Source organism: Mustelus asterias, chromosome 22 (genome assembly GCF_964213995.1).
Source record: "Mustelus asterias chromosome 22, sMusAst1.hap1.1, whole genome shotgun sequence".
In the NCBI taxonomy this organism is placed as follows: domain Eukaryota; kingdom Metazoa; phylum Chordata; class Chondrichthyes; order Carcharhiniformes; family Triakidae; genus Mustelus; species Mustelus asterias.
In genome coordinates, this window is record NC_135822.1 from 69,344,349 (window position 1) to 69,363,214 (window position 18,866).

The 18,866-nt window shown below is 53.2% G+C and overlaps 1 protein-coding gene across 18 annotated transcripts in view; it reads left to right on the plus strand.

The window, feature by feature from the left end:
* Positions 1 to 417: 417 nt before the first annotated feature.
* Positions 418 to 18,866, plus strand: part of LOC144510160 (AP2-associated protein kinase 1-like) — a 150,455-nt gene continuing 132,006 nt past the window's right edge. For all 18 annotated transcript variants that reach the window (XM_078239554.1, XM_078239557.1, XM_078239555.1 and 15 more), the window contains exon 1: positions 418 to 811. In XM_078239554.1, coding sequence (XP_078095680.1) covers positions 610 to 811 — 202 coding nt within the window. In that variant the 5' untranslated portion in view covers positions 418 to 609. The remainder of the gene's footprint in view (positions 812 to 18,866) is intronic.

Consider the following 18,866-nt stretch of genomic DNA (forward strand, 5'->3'; position numbering starts at 1 on the left):
CGGTATTGAAACTCCGAGTCTCTAACCTTTAGTCTCTGTCTCTGAGGAGAAACCGTCGACGCCCACAGCGGACAGCCGGGCAATGCATGCCGGGATGTGTAGTCCAGGCTGGGCCCTACCGAGCAGGCGCGCGGGGCGGGTAGCCGCGAGGCCCTCTGGGATTTGTAGTCCAGGCTGGGCCCACCGAGCAGGCGCGCGGGGCGGATAGCCGCGAGGCCCTCTGGGATTTGTAGTCCTCCGGCCCCCCCCACAGCATGACGACACGCGGCCCCCCCACCGGCGCGCAAACTACAATCCCCGTCAGGCCGCGGGGCCGCGGTGCGTCGGCGGCGGAGGGTCCCTTCCGGGTGCGCTGCGTATCCGGGGGTCGCGGCGCGCCGGTGCCCCGGCTCTTCGGGTCCGGCCTGGGGTGTTGGGGGGGGCGGGGGGTTTGTTTTTTCATGTCGGGGGATTAACAACGGCGCGGAAGCCCGGTCCTGGTCCGCCCCGCTCTCGTGTCCCCCTTTCTTCCCTTTCGCCGTCCCGGCTGTGTGTGGGGAGCGGGGGGTCCCCCGGCTCGGCGGAGCACTCTCAGTCCCGGCCCATCGTCGTCCTCTGGCAGCAGGAGTGATGAAGAAATTCTTTGACTCGCGGCGGGAGGCGGTGGGCTCCGGCTCCGGGGGAGGAGGAGGAGGCGGCGGCGGCGGAGGAGGAGGAGGCGGCGGGGGAGGCAGCGGCGGAGGCGGCGGCTTGTGCCCCGGCAGCGGCTTCATCGGCCGGGTCTTCAGCGTGGGCCGCCAGCAGGTCACCGTGGAGGAGGTGGTGGCTGAAGGTGAGAGATGGGGGAGGGGGAGAGAGGGAGCTGGGCCGCAGTGACCCCCAACATTCCCAACCCTGATCCCCCAACATTCCCAACCCTGATCCCCCAACATTCCCAACCCTGATTCCCAACCCTGATTCCCAACATTCCCAACCCTGATCCCCCAACATTCCCAACCCTGATCCCCCAACATTCCCAACCCTGATCCCCCAACATTCCCAACGCTGATCCCCCAACATTCCCAACGCTGATCCCAACATTCCCAACACTGATCCCCCAACATTCCCAACCCTGATCCCCAACATTCCCAACGCTGATCCCCCAACATTCCCAACACTGATCCCCCAACATTCCCAACACTGATCCCCCAACATTCCCAACACTGATCCCCAACATTCCCAACGCTGATCCCCCAACATTCCCAACACTGATCCCCCAACGTTCCCAACGCTGATCCCCCAACATTCCCAATCCTGATCCCCCAACATTCCCAACCCTGATCCCCCAACATTCCCAACCCTGATCCCCCAACATTCCCAACCCTGATTCCCAACCCTAATCCCCAACATTCCCAACCCTGATCCCCCAACATTCCCAACCCTGATCCCCCAACGTTCCCAACCCTGATCCCCAACATTCCCAACACTGATCCCAACATTCCCAACACTGATCCCCCAACATTCCCAACCCTGATCCCCAACATTCCCAACCCTGATCCCCCAACATTCCCAACCCTGATCCCCCAACGTTCCCAACCCTGATCCCCAACATTCCCAACCCTGATCCCCAACGTTCCCAACCCTGATCCCCAACATTCCCAACGCTGATCCCAACATTCCCAACACTGATCCCCCAACATTCCCAACCCTGATCCCCAACATTCCCAATCCTGATCCCCAACATCCCCAACATTGATCCCCTAACATTCCCAACACTGATCCCCTAACATTCCCAACCCTGATCCCCAACATTCCCAACCCTGATCCCCCAACATTCCCAACACTGATCCCACAACATTCCCAACCCTGCTCCCCAACATTCCCAACACTGATCCGCTAACATTCCCAACACTAATCCCCCAACATTCCCAACACTGATCCCCTAACATTCCCAACACCGATCTCCTAACATTCCCAACCCTGATCCCCAACATTCCCAACCCTGATCCCCAACATTCACAACACTGATCCCACAACATTCCCAACACTGATCCCCCAACATTCCCAACCCTGATCCCCCAACGTTCCCAACCCTGATCCCCAACATTCCCAACCCTGATCCCCAACGTTCCCAACGCTGATCCCCAACATTCCCAACGCTGATCCCAACATTCCCAACACTGATCCCCCAACATTCCCAACCCTGATCCCCAACATTCCCAATCCTGATCCCCAACATCCCCAACATTGATCCCCTAACATTCCCAACACTGATCCCCTAACATTCCCAACCCTGATCCCCAACATTCCCAACCCTGATCCCCCAACATTCCCAACACTGATCCCACAACATTCCCAACCCTGCTCCCCAACATTCCCAACACTGATCCGCTAACATTCCCAACACTGATCCCCCAACATTCCCAACACTGATCCCCTAACATTCCCAACACCGATCCCCTAACATTCCCAACCCTGATCCCCAACATTCCCAACCCTGATCCCCAACATTCACAACACTGATCCCACAACATTCCCAACACTGATCCCCCAACATTCCCAACACTGATCCCCCAACATTCCCAACACTGATCACCCAACATTCCCAACACTGATCCCCAACATTCCCAACCCTGATCCCCAACATTCCCAACCCTGATCCCCAACATTCGCAACACTGATCCCACAACATTCCCAACACTGATCCCCAACACTCCCAACACCGATCCCTCAACATTCCCAACACCGATCCCTCAACATTCCCAACACCGATCCCCCAACATTCCCAACACCGATCCCCCAACATTCCCAACACTGATCCCCCAACATTCCCAACACTGATCCCCCAACATTCCCAACGCTGATCCCCCAACATTCCCAACGCTGATCCCCCAACATTCCCAACGCTGATCCCCCAACATTCCCAACGCTGATCCCCCAACATTCCCAACGCTGATCCCCCAACATTCCCAATGCTGATCCCCCAACATTCCCAACGCTGATCCCCCAACATTCCCAACGCTGATCCACCAACATTCCCAACGCTGATCCCCCAACATTCCCAACGCTGATCCCCAACATTCCCAACCCTGATCCCCAACATTCCCAACCCTGATCCCCAACATTCCCAACCCTGATCCCCAACATTCCCAACCCTGATCCCCAACATTCCCAACCCTGATCCCCAACATTCCCAACACTGATCCCCAACATTCCCAACCCTGATCCCCAACATTCCCAACCCTGATCCCCAACATTCCCAACCCTGATCCCCAACATTCCCAAAACTGATCTCCCAACACTGATCCCCCAACACTGATCCCCCAACACTGATCCCCCAACACTGATCCCCCAACACTGATCCCCCAACACTGATCCCCCAACACTGATCCCCCAACACTGATCCCCCAACACTGATCCCCCAACACTGATCCCCCAACACTGATCCCCCAACACTGATCCCCCAACACTGATCCCCCAACACTGATCCCCCAACACTGATCCCCCAACACTGATCCCCCAACACTGATCCCCCAACACTGATCCCCCAACACTGATCCCCCAACACTGATGCCCCAACACTGATCCCCCAACACTGATCCCCCAACACTGATCCCCCAACACTGATCCCCCAACACTGATCCCCCAACACTGATCCCCCAACACTGATCCCCCAACACTGATCCCCCAACACTGATCCCCCAACACTGATCCCCAACACTGATCTCCAACACTGATCCCCAACACTCGCATCACTGATCCCCAACACTCGCAACCCTGATCCCCAACATTCCCAACGCTGATCCCCAACATTCCCAACCCTGATCCCCAACATTCCCAACCCTGATCCCCAACATTCCCAACACTGATCCCCAACATTCCCAACCCTGATCCCCAACATTCCCAACCCTGATCCCCAACATTCCCAACCCTGATCCCCAACATTCCCAAAACTGATCACCAACATTCCCAACACTGATCTCCCAACACTGATCTCCCAACACTGATCTCCCAACACTGATCTCCCAACACTGATCCCCCAACACTGATCCCCCAACACTGATCCCCCAACACTGATCCCCCAACACTGATCCCCCAACACTGATCCCCCAACACTGATCCCCCAACACTGATCCCCCAACACTGATCCCCCAACACTGATCCCCCAACACTGATCCCCCAACACTGATCCCCCAACACTGATCCCCCAACACTGATCCCCCAACACTGATCCCCCAACACTGATCCCCCAACACTGATCCCCCAACACTGATCCCCCAACACTGATCCCCCAACACTGATCCCCCAACACTGATCCCCCAACACTGATCCCCCAACACTGATCCCCCAACACTGATCCCCAACACTGATCTCCAACACTAATCCCCAACACTCGCATCACTGATCCCCAACACTCGCAACCCTGATCCCCAACATTCCCAAAACTGATCACCAACATTCCCAAAACTGATCTCCCAAAACTGATCTCCCAACACTGATCTCCCAACACTGATCTCCCAACACTGATCTCCCAACACTGATCCCCCAACACTGATCCCCCAACACTGATCCCCCAACACTGATCCCCCAACACTGATCCCCCAACACTGATCCCCCAACACTGATCCCCCAACACTGATCCCCCAACACTGATCCCCCAACACTGATCCCCCAACACTGATCCCCCAACACTGATCCCCCAACACTGATCCCCCAACACTGATCCCCCAACACTGATCCCCCAACACTGATCCCCCAACACTGATCCCCCAACACTGATCCCCCAACACTGATCCCCCAACACTGATCCCCAACACTCGCATCACTGATCCCCAACATTCGCAACACTGATCCCCAACATTCGCAACACTGATCCCCAACATTCGCCACACTGGCCCCCAACATTCCCAACACTGGTCCCCAACATCCCCAACCCTGATCCCCAACATCCCCAACCCTGATCCCCAACATCCCCAACCCTGATCCCCAACATCCCCAACCCTGATCCCCAACATTCCCAACACTGGTCCCCCAACCATCCCAACCCTGATCCCCAACATTCCCAACACTGATCCCCAACATTCCCAAGACTGATCCCTAACATTCCCAACACTGATCCCCAACATTCCCAAGACTGATCCCTAACATTCCCAGCACTGGTCCCCAACCTTCCCAACCCTGATCCCCAACATTCCCAACCCTGATCCCCAACATTCCCAACCCTGATCCCCAACATTCCCAACCCTGGTCCCCAACATTCACAACACTGATCCCCAACACTGATCACCAATATTCCCAACGCTGATCTCCCAACACTGATCTCCCAACACTGATCTCCCAACACTGATCTCCCAACACTGATCTCCCAACACTGATCTCCCAACACTGATCTCCCAACACTGATCTCCCAACACTGATCTCCCAACAATGATCTCCCAACAATGATCTCCCAACAATGATCTCCCAACACTGATCTCCCAACACTGATCTCCCAACACTGATCTCCCAACACTGATCTCCCAACACTGATCTCCCAACACTGATCTCCCAACACTGATCTCCCAACACTGATCTCCCAACACTGATCTCCCAACACTGATCTCCCAACACTGATCTCCCAACACTGATCTCCCAACACTGATCTCCCAACACCGATCTCCCAACACTGATCTCCCAACACCGATCTCCCAACACTGATCTCCCAACACCGATCTCCCAACACTGATCTCCCAACACTGATCCCCAACACTGATCTCCAACACTGATCCCCAACACTCGCATCACTGATCCCCAACACTCGCAACCCTGATCCCCAACATTCCCAACGCTGATCCCCAACATTCCCAACCCTGATCCCCAACATTCCCAACCCTGATCCCCAACATTCCCAACCCTGATCCCCAACATTCCCAACCCTGATCCCCAACATTCCCAACCCTGATCCCCAACATTCCCAACCCTGATCCCCAACATTCCCAAAACTGATCACCAACATTCCCAACACTGATCTCCCAACACTGATCTCCCAACACTGATCTCCCAACACTGATCCCCCACCACTGATCCCCACCACTCGCATCACTGATCCCCAACATTCGCGACACTGATCCCCAACATTCGCGACACTGATCCCCCAACATTCCCGACACTGGTCCCCCAACATTCCCGACACTGGTCCCCCAACATTCCCGACACTGGTCCCCCAATATTCCCGACACTGGTCCCCCAACATTCCCAACACTGGTCCCCAACATTCCCAACACTGGTCCCCCAACATTAACAACACTGACCCTCCAACATTCACAACACTGATCCCCAACATTCCCAACACTGATCCCCAACATTCCCAACCCTGATCCCCAACATTCCCAACCCTGATACCCAACATTCCCAAGACTGATCCCCAACATTCCCAACACTGATCCCCAACATTCCCAACCCTGATCCCCAACATCCCCAACACTGCTCCCCAACATTCCCAACACTGGTCCCCCAACATTAACAACACTGATCCCCCAACATTCACAACACTGATCCCCAACATTCCCAACACTGATCCCCAACATTCCCAACCCTGATCCCCAACATTCCCAACCCTGATACCCAACATTCCCAAGACTGATCCCCAACATTCCCAACACTGATCCCCAACATTCCCAACACTGATCCCCAACATTCCCAAGACTGATCCCTAACATTCCCAGCACTGGTCCCCAACATTCCCAACCCTGATCCCCAACATTCCCAAAACTGATCCCTAACATTCCCAACACTGGTCCCCAACATTCCCAACCCTGGTCGCCATCATTCCCGATTCCGGCATTCCGGACCCTGACCCCCGGCATTCCGGACCCTGACCCCCCGGCATTCCGGACCCTGACCCCCCGGCATTCCGGACCCTGACCCCCGGCATTCCGGACCCTGACCCCCGGCATTCCGGACCCTGACCCCCGGCATTCCGGACCCTGACCCCCGGCATTCCGGACCCTGACCCCCGGCATTCCGGACCCTGACCCCCGGCATTCCGGACCCTGACCCCCGGCATTCCGGACCCTGACCCCCGGCATTCCGGACCCTGACCCCCGGCATTCCGGACCCTGACCCCCGGCATTCCGGACCCTGACCCCCGGCATTCCGGACCCTGACCCCCGGCATTCCGGACCCTGACCCCCGGCATTCCGGACCTTGACCCCCGGCATTCCGGACCCTGACCCCCGGCATTCCGGACCCTGACCCCCGGCATTCCGGACCCTGACCCCCGGCATTCCGGACCCTGACGCCCGGCATTCCGGACCCTGACCTCCGGCATTCCGGACCCTGAACCCCGGCATTCCGGACCCTAACCCCCGGCATTCCGGACCCTGACGCCCGGCATTCCCGTCCCTGACCCCCGGCATTCCCGTCCCTGACCCCCGGCATTCCCGTCCCTGACCCCCGGCATTCCCGTCCCTGACCCCCGGCATTCCCGTCCCTGACCCCCGGCATTCCCCACCCTGACCCCCGGCATTCCCGTCCCTGTCCCCCGGCATTCCCGACACTGACCCCCGGCATTCCCGACACTGACCCCGCACATTCCCGTCCCGGATCCAACATTCCCATCCCTGCTCCCCGGCATTCCCATCCCTGATCCCCTGCATTCCCATCCCTGATCCCCGGCTTTCCCATCCCTGATCCAACATTCCCAACACTGGTCCTGCAATCCCAACACTGATCCAACATTCCCAACACTGATCCCTGGCATTCCCAACACTGCTCCCTGGCATTCCCATCCCTGATCCCCGGCATTCCCATCCCTGATCGCCGGCTTTCCCAACCCTGATCCCCGGCATTCCCAACCCTGATCCCCGGCATTCCCAACCCTGACCCCCGGCATTCCCAACCCTGATCCCCGGCATTTCCAGCACTGATCCTGCAATCCTAACACTGAACCCGCATTCCCAACACTGCTCCAACATTCCCAACACTGATCCAACGTTCCCAACCCTGATCCCCAGGATTCCCAACACTGAACCAACATACCCAACACTGATCCCCAGAATTCCAAACACTGATCCAACATTCCCAGCACTGATCCCCAACATCGATCCCCAATATTCCCAACACTGATCACCAGCATTCCCAACACTGATCCCTAGCACTTCCAACACTGATCCCCTGCATTCCCGACCCTGATCCCTGGCATTCCCATCCCTGATCCCTGGCATTTCCCATCCCTGATCCCTGGCATTTCCCATCCCTTATCTCTGGCATTTCCCATCCCTGATCCCTGGCATTTCCCATCCCTGATCCCCGGCATTCCCATCCCTGACCCCGGCATTCCCATCCCTGATCCCCGGCGTTCCCAACCCTGATCTCACATTCCCAACAATGATCCAACATTCCCAACACTGATCCCTGGCATTCCCAATACTGATCCCCGGCATTCCCGACCGTGATCCCGGCATTCCCAACCCTGACCCCCGGCATTCCCGACCTTGATCCGCAGCATTCCTGACATTGACCCCCAGCATTCCCATCCCTGATCCCCGGCATTCCCATCCCTGATCCCCGGCATTCCCAACACTGATCCCCAACATTCCCATCGCGGATCCAACATTTCCATCCCGGATCCAACATTCCCAACACTGATCCCCGGCATTCCCATCCCTGATCCCCGGCATTCCCACCCCTGATCCCCGGCATTCCCATCCCTGATCCCCGGCTTTCCCATCCCTGATCCCCGGCTTTCCCATCCCTGAACCCCGGCTTTCCCGACACTGATTCAACATTCCCAACACTGGTCCTGCAATCCCAACACTGATCCAACATTCCCAACACTGATCCCCGGCTTTCCCATCCCTGATCCCCGGCTTTCCCATCCCTGATCCCCTGCTTTCCCATCCCTGATCCCGGCATTCCCTACCCTGATCCCCGGCATTCCCAACCTGATCCCCGGCATTCCCAACCTGATCCCCGGCATTTCCAGCACTGATCCTGCAATCCCAACACTGATCCAACATTCAAGCACTGATCCAACATTCCCAACACTTATCCCCAACATTCCCATGCCTGATCCTGCATTCCCAACACTAATCCTGCAATCCTAGCACTGATCCCGCATTCCCAACACTGATCCAACATTCCCAACACTGATCCAACGTTCCCAACCCTGATTCCCAACACTGATCCCCAGAATTCCAATCACTGATCCAACATTCCCAACCCTGATCCCCAGCATTCCCAGCAGTGATCCAACATTCCCAGCACTGATCCCCAACATCGATCCCCAATATTCCCAACACTGATCCCCAGCTTTCCCAACACTGATCCCCGGCAATCCCAACCCTGATCCCTGGCATTCCCGACCCTGATCCCCGGCATTCCTGACCCTGATCCCCGGCATTCCCGACCCTGATCCCCGGCATTCCCGACCCTGATCCCCGGCATTCCCGACCCTGATCCTCGGCATTCCCGACCCTGATCCTCGGCATTCCCGACCCTGATCCTCGGCATTCCGGACCCTGATCCTCGGCATTCCGGACCCTGATCCTCGGCATTCCCGACCCTGATCCCCGGCATTCCCGACCCTGATCCCCGGCATTCCCGACCCTGATCCCCGGCATTCCCGACCCTGATCCCTGGCATTCCCGACCCTGATCCCCGGCATTCCCGACCCTGATCCCCGGCATTCCCGACCCTGATCCCCGGCATTCCCGACCCTGATCCCCGGCATTCCCGTCCCTGATCCCCGGCTTTTCCGACCCTGTTCCCCGACTTTTCCGACCCTGATCCCCGACTTTTCCGACCCTGATCCCCGCCTTTCCCGACCCTGATCCCCGCCATTCCCGCCCAGCACTGTTCCAACATTCCCAACACCTATTCAGCATTCCCAACCCTGACCCCTGGCATTCCCAACCCTGACCCCCGGCATTCCCAACCCTGACCCCCGGCATTCCCAACCCTGACCCCCGGCATTCCCAACCCTGATCCCCGGCATCCCCAACCCTGATCCCCGGCATCCCCAACCCTGATCCCCGGCATCCCCAACCCTGATCCCCGGCATCCCCAACCCTGATCCCCGGCATCCCCAACCCTGATCCCCGGCATCCCCAACCCTGATCCCCGGCATCCCCAACCCTGATCCCCGGCATCCCCAACCCTGATCCCCGGCATCCCCAACCCTGATCCCCGGCATCCCCAACCCTGATCCCCGGCATCCCCAACCCTGATCCCCGGCATCCCCAACCCTGGTCCCCGGCATCCCCAACCCTGGTCCCCGGCATCCCCAACCCTGGTCCCCGGCATCCCCAACCCTGGTCCCCGGCATCCCCAACCCTGGTCCCCGGCATCCCCAACCCTGGTCCCCGGCATCCCCAACCCTGGTCCCCGGCATCCCCAACCCTGGTCCCCGGCATCCCCAACCCTGGTCCCCGGCATCCCCAACCCTGGTCCCCGGCATCCCCAACCCTGGTCCCCGGCATCCCCAACCCTGGTCCCCGGCATCCCCAACCCTGGTCCCCGGCATCCCCAACCCTGGTCCCCGGCATCCCCAACCCTGATCCCCGGCATCCCCAACCCTGATCCCCGGCATCCCCAACCCTGATCCCCGGCATCCCCAACCCTGATCCCCGGCATCCCCAACCCTGATCCCCGGCATCCCCAACCCTGATCCCCGGCATCCCCAACCCTGATCCCCGGCATCCCCAACCCTGATCCCCGGCATCCCCAACCCTGATCCCCGGCATCCCCAACCCTGATCCCCGGCATCCCCAACCCTGATCCCCGGCATCCCCAACCCTGATCCCCGGCATCCCCAACCCTGATCCCCGGCATCCCCAACCCTGATCCCCGGCATCCCCGGCATTCCCAACACTGATCCTGCAATCCCAACATTCCCAACCCTGATCCCCTACATTCCCAACCCTGATCCCCGGCATTCCCAACCCTGATCCAACATTCCTGATATCTCAGACCCTGCATTCCCAATCTCATCCTGGAATCCCAATATCTCAGATCCAGCATTTTGAAGACTGGTCTTGCATTCCCAATATTGATTCTGAAATCCTGATGTCCCAGTTCCAGCATCCCCAATACTGAATTGTATTCCCAATATTGATCCTGCATTCCCAGTATCTCGGATCATGTAATCCCAATCCTGACCCTGCAAGATTCTGCAACCCGAATATCTCAGATCCAGCACTCCCGATGTTATTGATCCTGAATTCCTGATGCAGATCTGGCAATCCCAATCCTAATATGGATTCTGCAATCCCAATATCTCTGAGCAAGCATTCCCAGTGTAGGTCCTGCAATCCCAATATTACAAATCCAGCATTCCCAATATAGATCCTGCAACCCCAATACTGAACCAGCAATCCCAGCATTACTGATCCTCCAATCCAAATATTTCAGATCCTGCATTTCCAAATATTACTGATCTCATCTGTCGAGCAAATCTGACATTCCTGATCCAGCATTCCCAGTGGCACAGATCCAGCAATTCCAATACGGGTGGTGCAATCCAAGTGTTGTTGCTGTTCCAACGATCTCAGGGTGGCAGATCCGGCAATGCCAATGCTTGTCCAGCATTCCTATTGTCACGGCTGCAGGAATCTCAGTACTATCACTGAGATCCAGCAGTCATCAGATTATTGCTGAGTGATCCTGCAGCCACGACATTACGTAGCTTGCTGAGGTTCAGCAGCAATATTACTGAGAGCCAGGAACCCAATTAATACCGATGAAGCCAGCAATGTTGCAGCAATTCCAAAAACGTCAATAATGGATCAGCGCTTGCTGTGATCTTACCTGGATTGCTAGAATTGCTGGTTTCCTATCTCTACGGTCGTTATATAAATTAGATCAAATATAACACGCGTATTGCTCATAGCGCTCTAATAAGTGCATAATTACTCATCATTCTCCAGAAATCCTAGTAATATTGCTCTTACAATATTTGTCTTTCAATTAACTGACCAGCAATTATGGTGCGATTTCTGTGATCTGCAGTACTTGTCGTAACAAATGTAATATTGCTGATTGACCTGAAGACTACGATTAAAGATGAACCTGAATTGCTTTCAGTATTGTTGAAATGTGGTTTTAAAAACAATTGTTGCCCTGTTATTGAGATCCTCATTTTATCGTACGTTTTGTGATGGAGATGCAGCAATTTTGATCAGTAGGCTGTTACTGATGATTGTTCCTTGTCTTGCAAGTATATTTCATTAGCGCACGTGGTAATTTCCAAGCTGGGGTTGCTCTCCTTCGAGCAAAGGAGATCGAGGGGAGGTTTTTGATTTGATTTGATTTATTATTGACACATGTATTAGTATACAGTGAAAAGTATTCTTTCTTGCATGCCATACAGGCAAAGCATACTGTTCATCAATAAGGAAATGAGAGAGTGCAGAATGTAGTTGTTACAGTTGTAACTAGGATGTAGAGAAAGATCAACTTAACACAAAGTGGGTCCATTCAAAAGTCTGATGGCAGCAGGGAAGACTCAACTGTTCTTGAGTCAGTTGGTACGTGACCTCAGACTTTTGCATCGTTTTCCCGACGGAAGAAGGTGGAAGAGAGAATGTCCGGGGTGCATGGGGTCCTTAATTATGCTGGCCGCTTTTCTGAGGCAGCGGGAAGTGTAGACAGAGTCAATGGATGGGAAGCTGGTCCGTGTGATGGATTGGGCTACATTCACAACTTTTGTAGTTTCTTGCGCCCTTGGGCAGAGCAGGAGCCAAGCTGTGAGACAACCAGAAAGAATGTTTTCTATGGTGCATCTGTAAAAGTTGGTGAGAGTCGTAGCTGACATGCCAAATTTCCTTAGTCTTCTGAGAAAGTAGAGGCCTTGGTGGGCTTTCTCAATATATTGTCGGCATGGGGGGACCAGGACAGGTTGTTTGTGATCTGGACACCTAAAAACATGAAGTTCTCGACCCTTTCTACTTCATCCTCGTTGATGTCGACAAGGACATGTTCTCCTCCACGCTTCCTGAAGTCGATGACAATCTCCTTCGTTTTGTTGACATTGAGAGAGAGATTATTGTTGCCGCACCAGTTCACCAGATTGATTGAGGTGCAGAAGGTTATGGCAGGCTTGGACAAAGTGTTCCCTTTACCTAATTGTACAGGCAAGGCGGGATGCAGATTTAAGAATCATAGAAATCATAGAAACCCTACAGTGCAGAAAGAGGCCATTCGGCCCATCGAGTCTGCACCTACCACAATCCCACCCAGGCCCTATCCCTACTAATCCCTCTAACCTACACATCTTAGGACACTAAGGGCAATTTTTTTTTAGCACGGCCAACCAACCTAACCCACACATCTTTGGACTGTGGGAGGAAACCGGAGCACCCGGAGGAAACCCACGCAGACACGAGGAGAATGTGCAAACTCCACACAGACAGTGACCCAAGCCGGGAATCGAACCCAGGTCCTTGGTGCTGTGAAGCAGCAGTGCTAACCACTGTGCTACCGTGCCAGACTTTGGGCAGGGGAGATTGCCAAGAAGGAAAGTGAGTGGTAACAATCTGGAGCTGGCTGCCGATGACAATAGTTGGAGTGGAGATGATCGATGGTTTCAAAAGGGAATTCTATGGGGACTTGAGACTTGGGGGAGGGGAGGGAGATTATGAAACTGGGGAATGGGAGCGACTGGATTGCTCTGTTGAGATCTCATGTGGACTTAATGAGCTGAATGACCTCCTCGTTTGCCATTATGATTCTAAGTTTAAGGGATCCATGCCATGCCTGTGAAGATCCTTCAAGATGATTTATACTTATTGTGTGACTGGGATTTGAGCTCACTGGTCTTGTGAGGAATTTTATTTTCCTGATTAACATTGAGTCATGCTCTAATCGGGTTCCTTGCAGCAAAGGTGGTGATTACTGGCGGTTATTTGACTGCTCTGGGAATGGGAGGGGGCATAATTACTATATTCTCACCAAACATCCCTGCAAGAGCATCTCCCAGTAAAGCAATGAGAAAATATTAAACCTGACTGATGCTTTTTTCCCCCTCCTCACCCGCTCCTCTTTTTACTTTGATTTCCAAATGATCACAGAATCATAGATCACAGAATACTACAGTGCAGAAGAGGCCCTTCGGCCCATCGAGTCTGCACCGATGCATGAAATGCCCTGACCTGCCCACCTAATCCCACTTGCCAGCACTTGGCCCATTGCCTTGGATGTTATGACGTGCCAAGTACTCATCCAGGTACTTTTTAAAGCATTTGAGGCATCCCGCCTCCACCACCCTCCCAGGCAGTGCATTCCAGACCCTCACCAGCCTCTGAGTAAAAAGGTTTTTCCTCAAATCCTCCCCCGAAACCTCCCACTCAACACTTTTAACTTGTGTCCCCTCGTAACTGACCCTTCAACTAAGAGGAACAGCTGCTCCCTATCCACCCTATCCGTTCCCCTCATAATCTTGTACACCTCGATCAGGTCGCCCCCTCAGTCTTCTCTGGTCCAACGAAACAACCCAAGCCTACCCAACCTCTCTCCATAATTTAAATGTTCCATCCCAGGCAGCATCCTGGTGAATCTCCTCTGCACCCCCTCCAGTGCGTTCACGTCCTTCCGATAATGTGGCGACCAGAACTGCGGACAGTACTCCAGCTGTGGCCTCACCAAAGTTCTATACAACTCCATCATGACCTCTCTGTTTTTGTGATCTATACCCCGATTGATAAAGGCGAGTGCGCCATATGCCTTTTTCACCACCCTATTAACCTGCCTTTCCACCTTCAGAGACCTACGGCCAGACACGCCAAGGTCCCTTTGTTCTTTGGAACTTCCCAGTGTCAGACCTTTCATAGTATCCTTCCTTGTCAAATTACTCCTTCAAAGTGCATCACCTCACACTTTTCAGGGTTAAATGCCATCTGCCACTTCTCTGCCCATTTGACCATGTCGTCCATATCTTCCTGTGACCCAAGACACTCATGATAATGCTGAAGTTGTCATCAGTCGAGCAGCTTCATTGTGAACAGACTCTGTTGAAGAAAGAGAAAACATGTGCATTTATGGAGCATTTTTCACAACATTTCAGAACTTTCCCAAGTACTTCACAGTCTTTTGAAGTGCAGTCACGGTTGAAATGTAAAAATTGTGGCAGCTAATTTGTAAATAGCAGTGTGATAATGATCAGATCATATGTTTTGGTGATGTTGGTGGAGAGATGAATATTGTCTACTGCACTGGGGAGAACACCCCTCCTCTTCCTTGAAATGGTGCCGTGAGATCTATTCCATCCACCAAAGAGGTCGGTAGGTAGTTACACTCAAGCAGCACCGCAAGTGTCAGTGCACATTTTATACTCAAGTTCCCGGAGTGGGACTTGAACCTTCTGACTCGGAGACAAGATTACCTGCTGAGATGAGACTGACACCTTTCTCCAATCATGCCAAAGAGATTCACAGCACACTGTGTTTCTGTCTGCAGCAGGAGTTCTTGCTTGTGAATCTCCCTCCTTGAACAAAATTATATTTCTAGTTTCAAGAAAAATGCAACTTTGGTAACTCTTCGAAATTGCCTGTTTGTGGACAGGCGTATTGTGTTCCAAAACAGGCCTACGATACAAGCTGGTCGGGCACTACGACATGGCTGACTTGATGGCCACGGTGTTTGTGTGGAGGTCTGGGGCAAAGTCAAGGACATGATGCTATTCCGCATGGACTGCTCCATCGTTTCGACCAATTGGTGTCAATGACTTGGGAACAGATTTGGGAACAAGCGGCAGGCATGTGCTCCAACTTCTTGCAAGGGATAACGTTTCCTTCAAAGAGTATATTTGTCTTACAAAAAAAAAATGAAATTGAAGCTTATTTTCCGAATCGCAGTTTATTGAAGTTTGCAGAAATTGTAAACTAAGAGCTGCGTATGTGGCTGATTTAGGAGGACCATTTCGAACATGGAAGTGACTGCTAGTATTTCACGTTATGAGCTCTGCCATTTCCCCAGGCCGTGTTTCTGATATTGGCCCCTCTCAATGTGACCAGAATTTTGTTTGGTGCGGGTGATATTTTGGCTGAGAGTGCTACTGAAGGAATTGCTCGTCCTCAACTGCTTGTCTTCTGCTAAGTTTACCCCAACCCAGCCAACTCGGATCCTACAGTTGCCATTGTTTGGACAGTGCTCAGGATCCCGACTCCTGGTGTATGTTTGTAACCCGTGTCAACATACCTTCAAATTCTCATAAATCCCAAATTCCTTGAACTTGTTTTGCGCCGAGACATTGCTCAGCACCTTTTAATCCAAAGCCCCTTTGTGTGTTTCCTCTGTCAGTCAGCATCTGCGGTGGGGGCGAATTGGGATTAACTTGAAGGATACTAGCATTTCTGTTTTAAATTTGTACAGGATGCAGTGAAGTCCAGTGAAAATACTGAAGTCTGTACAGGATTGAAAAGTAACTGGGAGGTCACTTGGGGAGTCAGGAACAACGCTGGGAAAATATTTTCTGATGAACTCGTAAGGATGTGCACACTGTACAATGAACTTTTAAAAACCTATTGTGAAGGGTGAAGTGTGGGATGAAATGGTCAGGACCTAAATTGGGGTCTTCCAGCTGCACAGGAGTTTGTTTACTCCGTATGGGTATCATTCTGTCTGGAAAAGGGACAGTTCGTTTTTCCAAGTGAATTCACAAGGATGAGGATGGCCAGGCTTGCTGAAGTGTAATGCTTTGACTAGCTTTGACTGCCAGTTTGACACTGTGGTCATCCCCTTGCCTCCATGACGGAGGCAAATTTGAAATCTCCCTCCAGGACTTGAGTGCTTGCTTAATCTCTTAGCATGTTTCAGTGCAGGACTGAGGGAGTGTTGCACTGTCAAAGGTGTTTCAGATGCCAGACAAGCCATCACCTCGAATCCAGATGGGCAGAAAAGATTGCATGGTACTATTGTGAAAAAGATGGGGATCTGAAGGCCTGGTGACATTCATCTCTCAAACAACACAACGAGAAACTGATTTACCGTTGGGGAGATGATGGCCTACTGGTATTATCGCTGGACTATTAATCCAGAAACTCAGCTAATATTCTGGGGACCCGGGTTCGAATCTCGCCACGGCAGCTGGTGAAATTTGAATTCCATAAAAATTATCTGGAACTAAGAATCTACTGACGACCGTGAAACCATTGTCGATTGTCGGAAAAACCCATCTGGTTCACTCATGTACTTTAGGAAAGGAAATCTGCCGTCCTTACCTGGTCTGGCCTACATGTGACTCCAGAGCCACAGCAATGTGGTTGACTCTCAACTGCCACTCAGTTCAAGGGCAACTAGAGATGGGCAATAAATGTTGGCTAGCCAGCGATGCCCACGTCCCATGAATGAATAATGAAAACAAAATTGCTGCTGTAGGCAGGCTGTGTTAGCTCCTGTATTTTGCATACAGCATAACAGTGACAGCAGGTTGGGCATATTGCAGCCCTCAGGACTTAACACAGAGTTCAGCAGCTTTTCTCCTCCATCTTAAACTTCCTTTTGAAAATTTCCCAGAAAAGTTGCCCCTTAAGAGTCCCAAGATGTGTAGGTTAGGGGGTTAGCATAAATAGATGGGGTTGTGGGGACAGAATAAGATGCTCTGTCGGAGAGTCTGTGCAGATTCGATGGGCTGAATGGCCTCCCACACCACGTTTACCTGTCTTTTGTTCTTGGAGTTGCTACTCTTCGTTGCAATCTCTCACAGCTCGAACACATTCTCCCTTCCTTCAGTTCTGACCAAGACCCAAATGACCCGAAACGTGAACTCTGCTTTCTCTCCTTACAGGTGCTGCCAGACCTGCTGAGCTTTTCCAGCATCCTCTCTTCTTGTGTTGAAAAAGATAACCTATGTCCTGGATGATGTGAAAGACATGATATAAATGCAGTGTTGTTTGGGGGTAGATGCTAGCTCTAACAGCTAGAGAGATGCTTCCTCCAGAGACTGCTGGTCTGAACTTGGCTGCAAGTGAATTGCATTGTGTTGAACAAATGCCAAATGCTGCAGAGAATTTACTCACATCAGAGCTTGTCACATCCTGGTTCAGCAACAATGTCAGCTGTGCTCCAGTTGGTAACACTCCCTGCTCCGAAGGAGGGGTTAGTGGACTGAAGGCCCTTCAGAGAATCATAGAATCCCTACAGTGCAGAAGGAGGCCATTCGGCCCATCGAGTCTGCATCAACCACAATCCCACCCAGGGCCTATTCCCTATTCCCAGGCATTTGAGAACAAAAGCCAAAGCTAACCAATCCCAGTGCAGTACTGAGGGAGTGCTGCACTGTCAGAGACTCCCTTTTTCAGAGGAGAGGTCCCAACTGCATTCTGAGGTGAAGAAGAGGTAGATTCTCCCTGCTCTTCTGGCCATTATTTATCCCACAACCAACATCAAAACATTATTTGTTCATTGTCACAGTCTGAGAGAGTGGCTTCTTGAAGAGTGTTGGACAGAGATGGGTGACACGGTGGCACAGTGGTTAGCACTGCTGCCTCACACCACTAGGGATCCGGGTTCAATTCTGGTCTTGGGTGACTGTCTGTGTGGAGTTTGCATGTTCTCCCTGTGTCTGCGTGGGGTTTCCTCCGGGTGCTCCGGTTACCTCCCACAGTCCAAAGATGTGCAGGTTAGGTGGATTGGCCGTGCTAAATTGCCCCTCAGTGTGCCAAGATGTGGGGATTAGGAGGGTAAATACGTGAGGTTGCAGGAACAGGGCCTGGGCAAGATGCTCTGTCAGAGAGTTAGTGCAGACTCGATGGGCTGAATGGCCTCCTTCTGCACTGTAGGGATTCTATGATTCTAGGAGATGTGTAAAAACTGTGTGGACCAATAGTTTGACCATATTCCTAAAGGAGCCAGGTGAAAATGAAGCCTTTTCCATTTCCAAATGCAGAAGGTGTTGGCATTGTTGTTCTTTTTGTTCTTGATTCACCTTTCCC